Source organism: Bison bison, unplaced genomic scaffold (assembly GCF_000754665.1).
Source record: "Bison bison bison isolate TAMUID 2011002044 unplaced genomic scaffold, Bison_UMD1.0 scf7180017864483, whole genome shotgun sequence".
Lineage (NCBI taxonomy): Eukaryota > Metazoa > Chordata > Mammalia > Artiodactyla > Bovidae > Bison > Bison bison.
This window is the reverse complement of record NW_011495043.1, coordinates 481113-495684: the sequence shown is the minus strand read 5'-3', so window position 1 is coordinate 495684 and position 14572 is coordinate 481113. Positions and strand designations below refer to the sequence as shown.

The window sequence follows — 14572 nt, the reverse complement described above, 5'->3', positions numbered from 1 at the left end:
TAGGAACCTGGAATGTTAGGTCCATGAATCAAGGCAAATTGGAAGTGGTCAGACAGGAGATGGCAAGAGTGAACATCAACATTTTAGGAATCAGCAAACTAAAATGGACGGGAATGGATGGATTTAACTCAGATGACCATTCCATCTACTTCTGTGGGCAAGAATCTGGGATCTTAGAAGAAATGTAGTAGCCATCATAGTCAACAAGAGTCTGAAATGCAGTACTTGGATGCAGTCTCGAAAAGGACAGAATGATCTCTGTTCGTTTCCAAAGCAAACCATTCAATATCACAGTAATCCAAGTCTATGCCCCAACCAATAACGCTGACGAAGCTGAAGTTAAACGGTTCTATGAAGACCTACAAGACCTTCTAGAACTAACACCCCAAAAAGATGTCCTTTTCATTAAGGGGACTGGAATGCAAAAGTAGTAAGTCAAGAAATACCTGGAATAACAGGCAAATTTGGCCTCGGAGTGCAGATTGAAGCAGGGCAAAGGCTAATAGAGTTTTGCCAAGAGAATGTGCTGGTCATAGCAAACACCCTCTTCCAACAACACAAAAGAAGACTCTATACATATGGACATCACCAGATGGTCAGCACCGAAATGAGATTGATTATATTCTTTGCAGCCAAAGATGGAGAAGCTCTATACAGTCAGCGAAAACAAGACCGGGAGCTAGAAGTGAGAAATAGATTCAAGGGATTAGATCTGATGGACAGAGTACCTGAAGAACTATGGATGGAAGTTCATGACATTGTACAGGAGGCAGTGATCAAGACTGTCCCCAAAAAAAGAAGTGCAAAAAGGCAAATGGTTGTCTGAGGAGGCCTTATAAATAGCTGTGAAAAGAAGAGAAGTGAAAGGCAACAGAGAAAACGAAAGATATAAGCATCTGAATGCAGAGTTCCAAAGTATAGCAAGGAGAAATAAGATAGCCTTCCTCAATGATCAATGCAAAGAAATAGAGGAAAACAATGGAATGGGAAAGACTAGAGATCTCTTCAAAAAAGTCAAGATACCAAGGGAACATTTCATGCAAAGCTGGGCACAATAAAGGACAGAAATGGTATGGACCTAACAGAAGATATTAAGAAGAGGTGGCAAGAATACACAGAGCTATACAACTCAGGTACCTCTTCCTAATTTTTTAAATCACATTCTCTGATAAGAATATACTGAGAATGTTCACTGAATCATTGAAAAATAGAAAAATACTATATTCTTCAATAAGATTGTGTAAGATTTGTTACTGAGAGAACTGTCCAGAATGTGGAGGGAGGGAGGAGAGAGAAGCTCTTAAAGTATAATCTTCAGGGTGTACTAAGTTAAATAAAATGTAGAGTATATATAGATGTATATAAATACATCTATAAATAAATGTACATATGTATATATATTTGCCCCTGTTTGTATGAGGATATACTGGAAGGATTAAAAATGAAATAAAAGATGGGTTATCCATGGTGGGCGAGAAGGAACAGGCCAGATGAGAGGAGACTTCTCAATGTGTATCTTTTAGTGTTGTTTTGATCTTTGTAAATAAATTACCTATTTTTTAAAAAGATGAAATAAGTTAACAGGTTTTTAACTACAAAAAAAAAAAAAAGAAATAATTTAGAATTTCTTTTGGGCATTCAGTAGTGTCAACTTTAATACATTAATCTGGTTTTATGAAAACAAAACTCTGTATGACATGCTTCCCAATACCCAGCTCTTTTAAATTGAGTTGATAATCTTTCTGGGCATTCAAGCAATATGTCTTCTAGCTGATATAACAAAAATGTGACAAGTGAGGGATGGGGAGGACTCCTCTAGGGAAACAACTAGGGTGTGAATCTTCCCAAATTTAGAAAGTTACTTTTAAACTGTCACAGCAAATAAACTACCTCTAAACGTAGTGTAAATAGCTCTTATTTAGTGACAGCCTTCCTTTGGGTTGGGAAGATCCCCTGGAGAAGGAAATGGCAACCCACTCCAGTATCCTTGCCTGGAAAATCTCATGGACAGAGGAGCCTGGTGGGCTGCAGTCCATGGGGTCGCAAAGAGTCAGACACGACTGAGCAACTAACACTTACTTTCTTTGGGGAGCTGCTCTCCCTTACTTGGGCTTCCCAGGTGGCGCTAGTGGTATAAAGAACCTGCCTGCCAGTGAAGGAGACCTAAGAGACCTGGGTTCGATCCCTGTGTTGGGAAGATCCCCTGGAGGAGGAAATGGCAATCCACTCCAGTATTTTTGCCTGGAGAATCTCATGGACAGAGAAGCTTGGCGGTCTGCAGTCTATGGTGTAACAAAGAGTTGGACATCACTGAAGACGCTTGCTCCTTGGAAGAAAAGCTATGACAAACCTAGACAGTGTATTAAAAAGCAGAGATACTACTTTACCAACAAAGATCCTTATAATCACAGCTATGATTTTTCCAGTAGTCATATATGGATGTGAGAGTTGAACCATAGTGAAGGCTGAGCACTAAAGAATTGATGCTTTTGAACTGTGGTGTTGGAGAAGACTCTTGAGGGTCCCTTGGACTGTAAGGAGATCCAACCAGTCCATCCTAAAGGAAATCAGCCCTGAATATTCATTGGAAGGACTGATGCTAAAGCTGAAGCTCCAATACTTTGGCCACCTGATACAAAGAACTGACTCATTGGAAAAGACCCTGGTACTGGGAATGATTGAAGTCAGGAGGAGACAAGGACGAGATGGTTGGATGGCATGACTGGACTCTATGGACATGAGTTTGAACAAGCTCCGGGAGATGGGGAAGGACAGGGAAACCTGGTGTGCTGCAGTCCATGGGGTCACAAAAAGTCAGACATGACTGATTGAACAGCAACTCCCTGTCTCAGTTGGGTAGGCTTCTTTGTCTTTTCTCTGAAGACAAGTATATTATCCTCCCTATAATATACTGGTTCAGAACTTTTCTAGATAAAATAGTGTACAGAATATTAAAAATCAGTAGTTAAAGGATCATATCACACTGCCACTTTGTATACATGTTCTTAAACATCTTACTTCTTAGGAGAACAGAAGTATCAGTATTATTTCTGTTCTTTTCTGACTTTGTTTACTGGTCAGCTCCCTCTTTTTGGAACTGCTCACATCATTTCCTTGTGCTGTGGATTCTCTAAGATAGCTGTGTTTTCAGCAGGTGTAATTCATATCTTTAACATTTATATTTGGTAACTAAATCATAACTTAGAATAGTATACAGATGTTGTGTAGCTGGCACTTTCAGTTTTTCAACTGAAATTTTCATTATTTTTTAATTCTCTTAATATGACAGTTAAATCTGTTAAGTTTAAAATTGCTTTTCTTTTCAAAATAATGCATTAAGTATTACTTGTAAGCCTTAGTAGTTAACTACTATAGCCTTAATTGAAGTCTTTTCAGATGACCTCCACCCATAAACCTTATCCATATTTCTATTAAAACACCTGCCATTGTGCATTATATTTATTTATGTACATATTAAATTCCTCCACTGGACCATGAGGTCCTTAACACAGCAGTTATATTCCTTTCTACTTGGCTAATGGGATGCTCAGTAAATATTGGTTGAAAGAGTGAATGAATCAAAGTATGAGAAGGATGATTATAGTGTATACTTTGATTTTGTCTATGCAAGAAGCTTGGGGGAAAACGAAAGATGAACTGGAAATAACAATTCAGATTCTCCTGTAATTTTGAAGAGAATGCAGATTTGTATATATACAAAAAAGCAGTGACTTTCAACGTTTTAAAAACTCACCCCACCTCTTTTGATACACTTAATGGGAGTCCTGTATCATTTCCCACTAATGTAACCAGGGCTTCTTTGAGAAACAGCTGATCATAGTTCTGGGATAAGAGCTGTACAAGGTGATCTTGAACATCTTGTCATATTAGAAAGCAAGGAAGCTATGAAAGACTACTGGGCTCATGTCCTATGTACACTGGAGCCAATGTGGAATCATTCCCACTAGCCTAAAGATAGGATATATTGACCATAAATGACAAGCATTTGACACGTATCAAAATGTTAAAGATACAGGAGTTTATCATGATACTGAAAATGTGTCACCTTTGGAAGTTGCTAGGGCACCAATTCATTATTCTAAAAACCAGTAAAGAGAATTTATTTATCCTGCCTGTTCTATGCAAAAAGTAAGAGTTGAAAAGGTCAAATTCTTTGAGGAAGAATTGCAGCTCAATACATGAAGAGGGAATCTTTTAATTGGAATACTACCCTTTTGCATCCCCTAATAAAGTTTCTCAACAGTGACCATCCCTGACTGCTAAAAGTCACTAGCTGGATCAAGCTGTGACAACATCAGAACCTACCAATCAGCCTTAAGGTCACAAAAAGACAGGCAGATATATTATTGTGCCTCCTGTGTGATACAATAAGAAATGAAGCCTACAAAGGGACTTGCCAAAAACTTGTGTGCATGAACCTGCGCACACCTGTAGTGAAGTAGTTTGCAGTGAAATACAGAAAATAGTCCTACCGCAAGGGTGCAATCAGCCAATCCAGATGGGAAATTCTACTGGACAAATGACCCATTTTTCAAAAACAAATGGCTTAGAAAATTATAGAAAGAGGAGAGGGTTAATTATTATTATAAGACATCTAAGAGGCATATCAACCAAATTAAATATGTGAACCTTGCTCAGATCCTGATTTAAACTAACTAAAAAAACACCTGCAAGACAAGGGACTTTAACACTTATTTGGATATTATGTGATATTACGAGACGGGACTTTAATACTACTTGCGTATTATGTGATATTAAGTACTGATTATTTTAGGATATGATAATGCCATTTGCAGTTATGTTTTAAGATACATATTGATGTATTTACAGATGGAAACAAAATAATGTCAGGCTTGATCTAGCTTAATGGGAGCAGCTGGGACAGATAAATTGGTGAAGAAAGATTTGCCATATAAAGATTGATAATGAATATAGGAGAGTTTGTGATATTTGGACTTCCCTGATAACTCAGTTGGTAAAGAATACACCTGCAATGCAGGAGACCCCAGTTTGATTCCTGGGTCAGGAAGATCCACTGGAGAAGGCATAGGCTACCCACTCCAGTATTCTTGGGCTTCTCTTGTGGTTCAGCTGGTAAAGAATGTGCCTGCAATGCAGGAAACCTGGGTCTGACCCCTGAGTTGGGAAGATCCCCTGGAGAAGGGAAAGACTAGCCATTCCATTATTCTGGCCTGGAGAATTCCATGGACTGTATAGTCCATGGGGTCACACAGAGTCAGACACAACTGAGCAACTTTCACTTCACTTTACTTCACTTGTGGTATTTACTGTGCTTTTATATGTGTTTAAACTTTTCTGAAATAAAATGTTTAAAAAGTATATTTCCTTTTATCCTATTGTAGCCTTATAAAAGTCCCTGTGAATTCTTTTATGGTTTTGCTAATAAGAAAGTAATGTCTGTAGAGAGTAAAAAAAACCTAAGGACATGTGAGTTATGGTGTAGCTGGGACTAGTATTAATACTAATGAGAGATTATAAAGAATTAGGGATTTTTGGGAGCTTGAGAGAATTAAAACATTTTGTAAATATGGATGTCAGCTTTTGAAAAGTGTGGGATTGGATTTAGTAGGGAATATGCATTTTAATTTGGGAATGTTAGCAAAAAGGAGATAAGAAGATGAGGTCTTTTATGACTTAGAATAGGGAGAAGAATTTACTAGGAATAGCAATAAACTTGGCTTGAAGCAAAAGCACCAGTTAGGTCTGGCAAAAGATAAGGTCTTACTATAATAAGGAGTAATCAGTTGATAAAGATTGTGATGAATTTTTAAATTTTCTTTGAAAAACTAGTATATATTAATTCAGAGTTCTGTGTAGGATAAAAGGATTTTTATGGCATAAAGATTTGAACTGTTGGTTTAAGAGGGAAAAAAGTCCAGCCTTACTCACTAATCTTTTCTTTTGTGTTACCTGTTCAAATTGTGAACTACCATTTCTTAACAAGACTTGGAGATGCCTTTTAGTACCATTTTCTCTACTAAGATTTTATCTCATATCAAATCACCTATAGACATTTTAACCTGACTGTTCATCCTTAATCTCTAAAACTGCCCTTTCTGTCAGGCTCTTAGTCTTCCAGTTCTCCTTGAATTCTCTTTCTCCCTTATAGCCAAATTGTGTTGACTGTGAAGTGAAAGTGAAAGTCACTCAGTCGTGTCCAACTCTTTGTGACTCCATGGACTCTACGGTTCATGGAATTCTCCAGGCCAGAATACTGGAGTGGGTAGCCTTTCCCTTCTCCAGGGAAATCTTCCCTACCCAGGGTCCAATTGCAGGCGAATTCTTTACCAGCTGAGCCACAAGGGAAGCCCAAGAATACTGGAGTAGGTAGCCTATCCCTTCTCCAGCAGATCTTCCCGACCCAGGAATCAAACCAGGGTCTCCTGCATTGCAGGCAGATTCTTTTCCAAGTAAGCTATCAGGGAAGCTTATCAGGGAAAGACTGTTCGTAGTCTTTCATAATTTGTTTTCACAATCAGTCATTATTTCATGTCTTCTAACTGATCTTCTTGTCAAAAAGTTTCCCCTCTCTTCTTTATCTTAAGTATCAGTGGAGTTCTTTATCTTCACCAGAGACCCTTTGTGTCTTCACTTCTACTGGCTCTTCCCATTTCCTATATTAAAGCCCAGACTCCGTAGTGTGACTCATTTTTCAAAACTGTAAATTATTTAATCCCAATTTGATTTTCTAACAGTTTGTTCCACAGAATTTCCAGTAGAAACCTTTAACTCCAGCCAGATCTATTCCAATCACTTTGTTTAGAACATACTTTTACTTACTGTCACATTTATGTCTGTATTTACTCATGGCCATTCCCTTCACCAGGAATGCTTTTTTTCCTATTTAGGTCCTCCATATACTAAGGAAATCAATGAGATTGTACCTCCTTCATTAATACAGTCCTTTTTACAGTAGCCTACAATATTAACTCTCTGTTGAACTTCAGTACCACTTATTATTTGGCACATGTTCATATTTTTAAAATGTTACTTTTTCACAAATCCATATTTTGTTTCCCTAATTGAGTTCCAAGCTCTTCTAAGGAAAAGTCTGGGTTTATACATCATTTGAGTCCTCCACAGTCCCAAACAGAATATTGTACACATTGTGGGTGTTCAGCAAATATTTTTATGGATAATTTGTGAGTAGTGGTTAGTCAGTCTCTTCTTAAGAAACAATCCAGTCATTTTTTGGTTTGTTTTTATTTTTTTCATTTCTCTGGAGTAGAATTATTGATGCTCTCTAAAGGCAAAGATGTGAACTCAGTTACTCTGGGGGCTGCTGCCGCTGCTGCTAAGTCACTTCAGTCATGTCCGACTCTTTGTGACCCCATAGACGGCAGCCCACCAGGCTCCCCCGTCCCTGGAATTCTCCAGGCAAGAACACTGGAGTGGGTTGCCATTTCCTTCTCCAATGCATGCAAGTGAAAAGTGAAAGTGAAGTTGCTCAGTCGTATCCGACTCGTAGCGACCCCATGGACTGCAGACTACCAGGCTCCTCTGTCCATGGGATTTTCCAGGCAGGAGTACTGGAGTGGGGTGCCATTGCCTTCTGCGGGGCTACCTTGAGCTTATATTACATACATATACGTATGTGGTTTGTTTGTTTTTAACACTAAAGAGGAAGCACCTAAGGAATTGTGACACCTTTGTTATGAATTTTAGAAGCTTTTAACTTAAATACCACAAAAAATAGTTATTAAAAGGTCATTGGTTTGAAAGAATTATACATAACACATGAACATGCAAAGTATTCATTATACAGCAAGCTCCAATGCTTTGGCCAGCTGATTCATTAGGAAAGACCCTGTTGCTGGGAAAGATTGGAGGCAGGAGGAGAAGGGGACGACAGAGGATGAAATGGTTGGATGGCATCACCGACTTGATGGACATGTGTTTGAGCAAGCTCCAGGAGTTGGTGATGGACAGGAAAGCCTGGCGTGCTGTAGCCCATGGGGTCACAAAGTGTCGGACATGACTGAGCTACTGAACTAACTAATATGCTTAAGTTGAGTCTTTATATTTTGTTCAACATTCAAACTGCATTTTTAATTAAGTTGCAGTGTTACTATATTTGTGTGAATCTGTTCTATAAATCGATCAGTTCAGTTCAGTTCAGTTGCTCAATCATGTCAACTCTTTGCAACCCCATGGACTGCAGCACGCTAGGCTTCCCTGTCATTCACTATCTCCTGGAGCTTTCTCAGACTCGTGTCCATTGCATCAACAATGCCATCCAACCATCTTGTCCTCTGTTGTCTCCTTTCTTTATTTCTACTATAATAATAACTCCTATTATAGCTGTTGTTTGTTAGAGAACTTACCATTACTTTAGTAATGAGGATTTTTTTTCATCTTTATTGAATTGTTAAAATATTGTTTCTGTTTTGTGTTTTGGTTTTTTGGCCGAATCACATGTGGGGTCTTAGCTCCCTGACCAGGGACTGAACGCACAGCCAATGCATTGAAAGATGAAGTCTTAACCCCCTGGACCACCAGGGACATCCCAGTAATGAGGATTTTTAATTCAACTGTTTGCATTACTATTAGTTTCTCAAGAAAAAAGGCTCAAATGTATCTCTTATAATTGTACTAACTAATCTCTGATTAATCTTGTAATATTTTAATAGCAATGAGAGTATATGCATTGGCTTCTGGTTAACACAAGCTGTTTTTATTTTGTCTTACAGAATAATAATAACCTGGATGCCTGCTGTGCAGTTCTCTCTCAGGAGAGTACAAGGTATCTTTATGGTGAAGGAGACTTGAATTTTTCGGATGATTCTGGAATTTCTGGTCTACGCAATCACATGACTTCTCTCAACTTGGACTTGCAGTCACAGAATGTTTACCACCATGGAAGAGAGGGAAATAGAATGAATGGAAGCAGGACTCTAACGCACAGCATTAGTGACGGACAACTTCAAGGTGGTCAGTCCAATAATGAACTGTTTCAGCAGGAGCCACAGACAGCACCAGCTCAAGTTCCTCAAGGCTTTAATGTTTTTGGAATGTCCAGTGCATCCGGTGCTTCTAATTCAGCACCACACCTTGGATTTCACTTAGGCAGCAAAGGAACATCTAACCTTTCTCCACAAACTCCAAGATTTAATCCCATTATGGTAACGTTAGCCCCAAATATCCAGACTGGTCGTAATACTCCTACTTCTTTGCACATACATGGTGTACCTCCACCTGTACTTAACAGTCCACAGGGAAATTCTATCTATATTAGGCCCTACATTACAACTCCTAGTGGTACAACTCGACAGACACAACAGCATTCTGGCTGGGTATCTCAGTTTAATCCCATGAACCCTCAACAAGTTTATCAACCTTCACAACCTGGTCCCTGGACTACATATCCTGCATCCAGTCCCCTGCCACATACCTCAGCCCAGCAGCCGAATCAGCAAGGCCACCAGACCTCTCATGTCTATATGCCCATCAGTTCACCTACGACTCCACAACCACCCACAATTCATTCGTCTGGTAGCTCACAGTCTTCTGCCCATAGCCAATATAACATTCAGAATATTTCAACAGGACCTCGAAAAAACCAGATTGAAATCAAACTTGAACCCCCACAAAGAAACAATTCTTCGAAATTGCGTTCTTCTGGACCTCGAACCTCCAGCAGTTCCTCTTCGGTCAACAGCCAGACCTTAAACAGAAACCAGCCCACTGTTTACATAGCTGCCAGTCCCCCAAATACTGATGAGGTGATGTCCCGTAGTCAACCTAAGGTCTATATATCAGCAAATGCTGCCGCAGGAGATGAGCAGGTCATACGAAATCAGCCCACTCTCTTCATATCCACCAACTCTGGAGCATCCGCTGCCTCCAGGAATATGTCCGGGCAAGTGAGCATGGGTCCTGCCTTTATTCATCACCACCCTCCCAAAAGTCGAGCAATAGGCAATAACTCTGCAACTTCTCCTCGAGTAGTGGTCACTCAACCCAATACAAAATATACTTTTAAAATTACAGTTTCTCCCAATAAACCCCCTGCAGTTTCACCAGGGGTGGTGTCCCCCACCTTTGAACTTACAAACCTTTTAAACCATCCTGATCATTATGTAGAAACAGAGAATATTCAGCACCTCACGGACCCTGCTTTAGCACATGTGGATAGAATAAGTGACGCACGGAAGTTGAGTATGGGATCTGATGATGCTGCCTACACACAAGGTAATGAAAATATTGCAATGGGATCATTTTCCTTTCTGGGTTTAATTGGTGTACATTTGACTTCACTGCAGAAATGGGTATCGGTATTATTATTTTATGTTGTAAATGTTGTCCAAAATAATACTATCTTAAGAACTTCTGAGAGTATTCATATAAATTTTAAATATATCAGTTTTATTATGTTATAACTTGAAGCTTGAATGATAGCCTTATCAGATGTTCCAAATAATCACCTCTTGATTTGTTTGTTTTCTTAATATTCATAAAAGTTTGTTTTCACCTGTAGTGATGCTGGCTTTCCCTTTAAATTTTCTGCAAATAAAAATTCATAAAAACATGCATTTTAATAAGAGATTAGTGAACTAGTATAGCAAACTGCTGTCTTTGACCAGAAGAATCCTCTGTTCTTCATTGTTCTAATATGGTTTTGCCTTATTTTGTATCAAAGTCTAAATTGCTATGCATTCTTGAATAACTCAAAAGTATCAGTAACAGGATTCAAGTTTCTCTTTTCTTCTTTTCAGTCTCCCTTAAACATCAGTTAATGCAATCTTTTTGTTTGGAATTGTGAATAAGAATTTCAAATCTATCTCACTTGATTATGCTTTTCAGAAATAGACTAGTTAATATTGGCATAATACTAAATTATATCTATATTAATTCAATTAGAGATCATTTATATTATATCTGACCTCTTAAGTTATTTAATCTTCAATAGGAAGCTATTAAATTCAGTCATATAAAAAAGAAGATAAGTGTTTGTTTCTTCAGTATTGACAAAGGTTTCATAAATTAGCCAGAGTCCTTTAAAGTAAGGATTTATCATAATCATCCATCCCCTGGTAAACTGTTCTCAGTATTATAGGTTGGGAAATACTACATAGTCACCCCCAGGCAGTAAATAGCCTCCTACTACTGGTAGTACCACTTGTCCTTTTTAAAATTTCTAAAAATAGTGATTTTACTGCTGAATTTCATAGAGGAGCCTGATTGGTTTGGTTTGTTTTAAACAATTATATTCTAGTGATTCTCAACCCATGCTAGGCTGTGGTGCTTTCAAATTCTTAATCACCTTTGAAGCTTTCAAAACATAAAATTGCCCAGGTTCAGCCCCAGACTTGCTCAATTAGAGCTTCTGAATGGTAAAGCCTAGGTGCATGTGAGCATACATGTTCATGCGTGCACATGTGTTTTAAAGCTCTGTGGGTTTTTCTAATTTTCTAGAAATTGTGCTGAAACTTTATGTTCCATGTATCTGTGACTAAACTGGAGCCATTTTTGTTTAGTTTTGGCAATAAGTAATTTTTAATATAACATCATGTTTTTCCACTGATATTTAATTCCTATTCTTACCCCAAAGTCCTTTCTTCTACTCTCTCCATCAAAGTAGATTTCCTATGTTTGGATAGTTGCTAATCTTTAAATGGAGAGTATTTTTTTCTAACAATTTTATTAATATATAATTGACATACAGCACTGTATAAGCTTAAAGTGTACAACATAATCTGACTTACACACATCATGAAATGATACCACAGTAGGTTTAGTGAACATCCATCATCTCATATAGATACATTAAAGACATAGATTTTTAAAATATTTTTTCCTTCTGATGAGAATTCTTCATTTACAATGTGTAACAGTGTTTTTTTATTTTTACTGTATTGTATATTACATCCCTAGTATTTATCTTATAACTAGAAATTTGTACCTTTTGACTGTTTACATCTAACTCCTCTCTCTCTCCTCCCCTCTGATTGCCGCATATCTGATGTCTCTCAAGTTATTTGTTTGCTTTTGAAGTATAATTGACTTACAGCACTGTTTTAATTCCTGGCACTCACATCATAGTGATTCATTATTACTGTGCATTTCAAAATGATCATGATTAGTCTAGTTGTCACTTGTCACCTTACAAAAATATTACATAACTGTTGACTGTTCCCCCAGAGTACATTTCATACGTGTGACTGAGAATTTCATAACTGAAAGTTTGTACCTCTTAATCTTCCTCACCTGTATTTCTCCCCTCCCACTCTCCCAGGGTATAATTGTTTTTATGAAGATAACTTGAAAAGGGGAATATTTTACTAAAGTAGACATACTCATATATTGACTGGCATATGAAAATAAAGCGTTGCTTAAACTTGCTGTCTCCCATTTCTCTCCCCTTCTTCCTTAAGCCTACTCTCTAGCCGGGGTTTTTCCCACTGCAGCACTCCTGCTCCTGGCAAGGCCGTCATTGACAGCATCGTTGTAAACCCGGTGGTCTTTCAGTCCTTGTCTTTCTTGATCTGAGTGGGTAGCGCTTGCTGCAGTTGAGCACCCTCTTCTCTGTGAAACACTTTGTCCACCTGACTTGCTACAGTATGCCACCCTGGGATCGCACCTCTCCTTGTGTTCTTTGGTGGTTCTCCCTCGTCTCTCTGACCTTTCACTTCTTTGTACAAAGAAGTGAGAGCAAAGCCTCAAAGTTCAGTCCTTGGGCTTTCTCTCTTTTCTGTCTTTACTATTCCCTGGATGATCTCCATCAGCCTCATAAGTTTAAATTTTATGCCAAATGCTCCCAAATTTGTAACTCTAACCTGGATTTATTTCCTGAATTTCAAGCAGTTTATTTAACTATCTCCTTAACATCTCCATTTAATGCATCCCAAGTTTACTGTGTCTGAAAAAACGTCTTACATTGCCCCCAGCTTACTCTTCCTGTCTCCATTAATGACATCTTAATCAGGCCAGAAACTTCAGAAACACCACTGACTCCTTCCTTCTTTCACATTTCACATCTAATTTGACTAAATCCTGTCAACTTTAACTTTCAAAGTATATCAAGAATTCTCTTTTCTTACTACCCCCATCCATTGTCACCACTCTGGTCTGAGTCACCGTCTTCTCTCAAGTGGATTATTACAGTAGCCTACCTGCTTTCACCCTTGTCTACTTAGGGTCTTTTAACTCAGCATCCAAAGGAATACAGTTTGAAAAACATAAGTCAGATTGTATGACTCATCTGCACATGATCACCACCTTTTCATTTCAGAGATCCACTGGCTCTCCCTCATCTCTTACTTTTACTCACCACCTCACTCACTCTGTCCCAGCCCTACTGGCCTTCATGCTTCTGCCCCTTAAACCTTAGAAGGCATACATTAAGCCCTTGTGCTTGGTGGTCTCTCTGTCTAAAATTCTCTTCTCCCTGAATACACGGTTCTCAGTCCCTTCAGGTCTTTACTCAGTCACCTTTTCAGTGAGACTATTTCTGAGATCCCTATCTGAATCCACCCCTCAGCATTTCCTCTCTCCATCTTTGCTTACATTTGCTCAAGGGGGAAATGAATAATGTTAAGATCAGATCAGTTCAGTTCAGTTGCTCAGTTGTGTCCAACTCTTTGCAACCCCATGAACCACAGCATGCCAGGCCTCGCTGTCCATCACCAACTCCTGGAGTTTACCATGTCCATTGAGTCTGCGATGCCATCCAACCATCTCATCCTCTGTCGTCCCCCTCTCCTCCTGCCCTCAATCTTTCCCAGCATCAGGATCTTTTCAAATGAGTCAGCTCTTCTCATCAGGTGACCCAAGTAAGGGAGTTTCAGCATCAACATCAGTCCTTCCAAAGAACACCCAGGACTGATTTCCTTTAGGATGGACTGGTTGGATCTCCTTGCAGTCCAAGGGACTCTCAAGAGTCTTCTCCAACACCACAGTTCAAAAGCATCAATTCTTCTGCACTCAGCTTTCTTTATAGTCCAACTCTCACATCCATACATGACCACTGGAAAAACTATAGCCTTGACTAGACGGACCTTTGTTGACAAAGTAATGTCTCTGCTTTTTAATATGCTGTCTAGGTTGCTTTCCTTCCAAGGAGTAAGCATCTTTTAATTTCATGGCTGCAGTCACCATCTGCAGTGATTTTGGAGCCCAGAAAAATAAAGTCAGCCCCTGTTTCCACTGTTTCCCCATCTATTTCCCATGAAGTGATGGGACCAGATGCCATGATCTTAGTTTTCTGAATGTTGAGCTTTAAGCTTTTAAGCTTTTTCACTCTCCTCTTTCACTTTTATCAAGAGGCTCTTCAGTTCTTCTTCACTTTCTGCCATAAGGGTGGTGTCATCTGCATATCTGAGGTTATTGAGATTTCTCCCAGCAATCTTGATTCCAGCTTGTGCTTCTTCCAGCCCAGTGTTTCTCATGATGTACTCTGCATATAAGTTAAGTAAGCAGGGTGACAATATACAGCCTTGACGTACTCCTTTTCCTATATGGAACCAGTCTGTTGTTCCATGTCCAGTTCTAACTGTTGCTTCCTGACCTGCATATAGGTTTCTCAAGAGGC

The 14572-nt window shown here is 38.9% G+C and overlaps 1 protein-coding gene across 4 annotated transcripts in view; it reads left to right on the top strand.

Annotated features, from left to right (window-relative positions):
* TAB2 (TGF-beta activated kinase 1/MAP3K7 binding protein 2) overlaps positions 1-14572 on the top strand; it is a 67310-nt gene that overhangs the window by 29210 nt on the left and 23528 nt on the right. For all 4 annotated transcript variants that reach the window (XM_010862549.1, XM_010862548.1, XM_010862550.1 and 1 more), the window contains one exon: positions 8733-10233. In XM_010862549.1, coding sequence (XP_010860851.1) covers positions 8733-10233 — 1501 coding nt within the window. The remainder of the gene's footprint in view (positions 1-8732; positions 10234-14572) is intronic.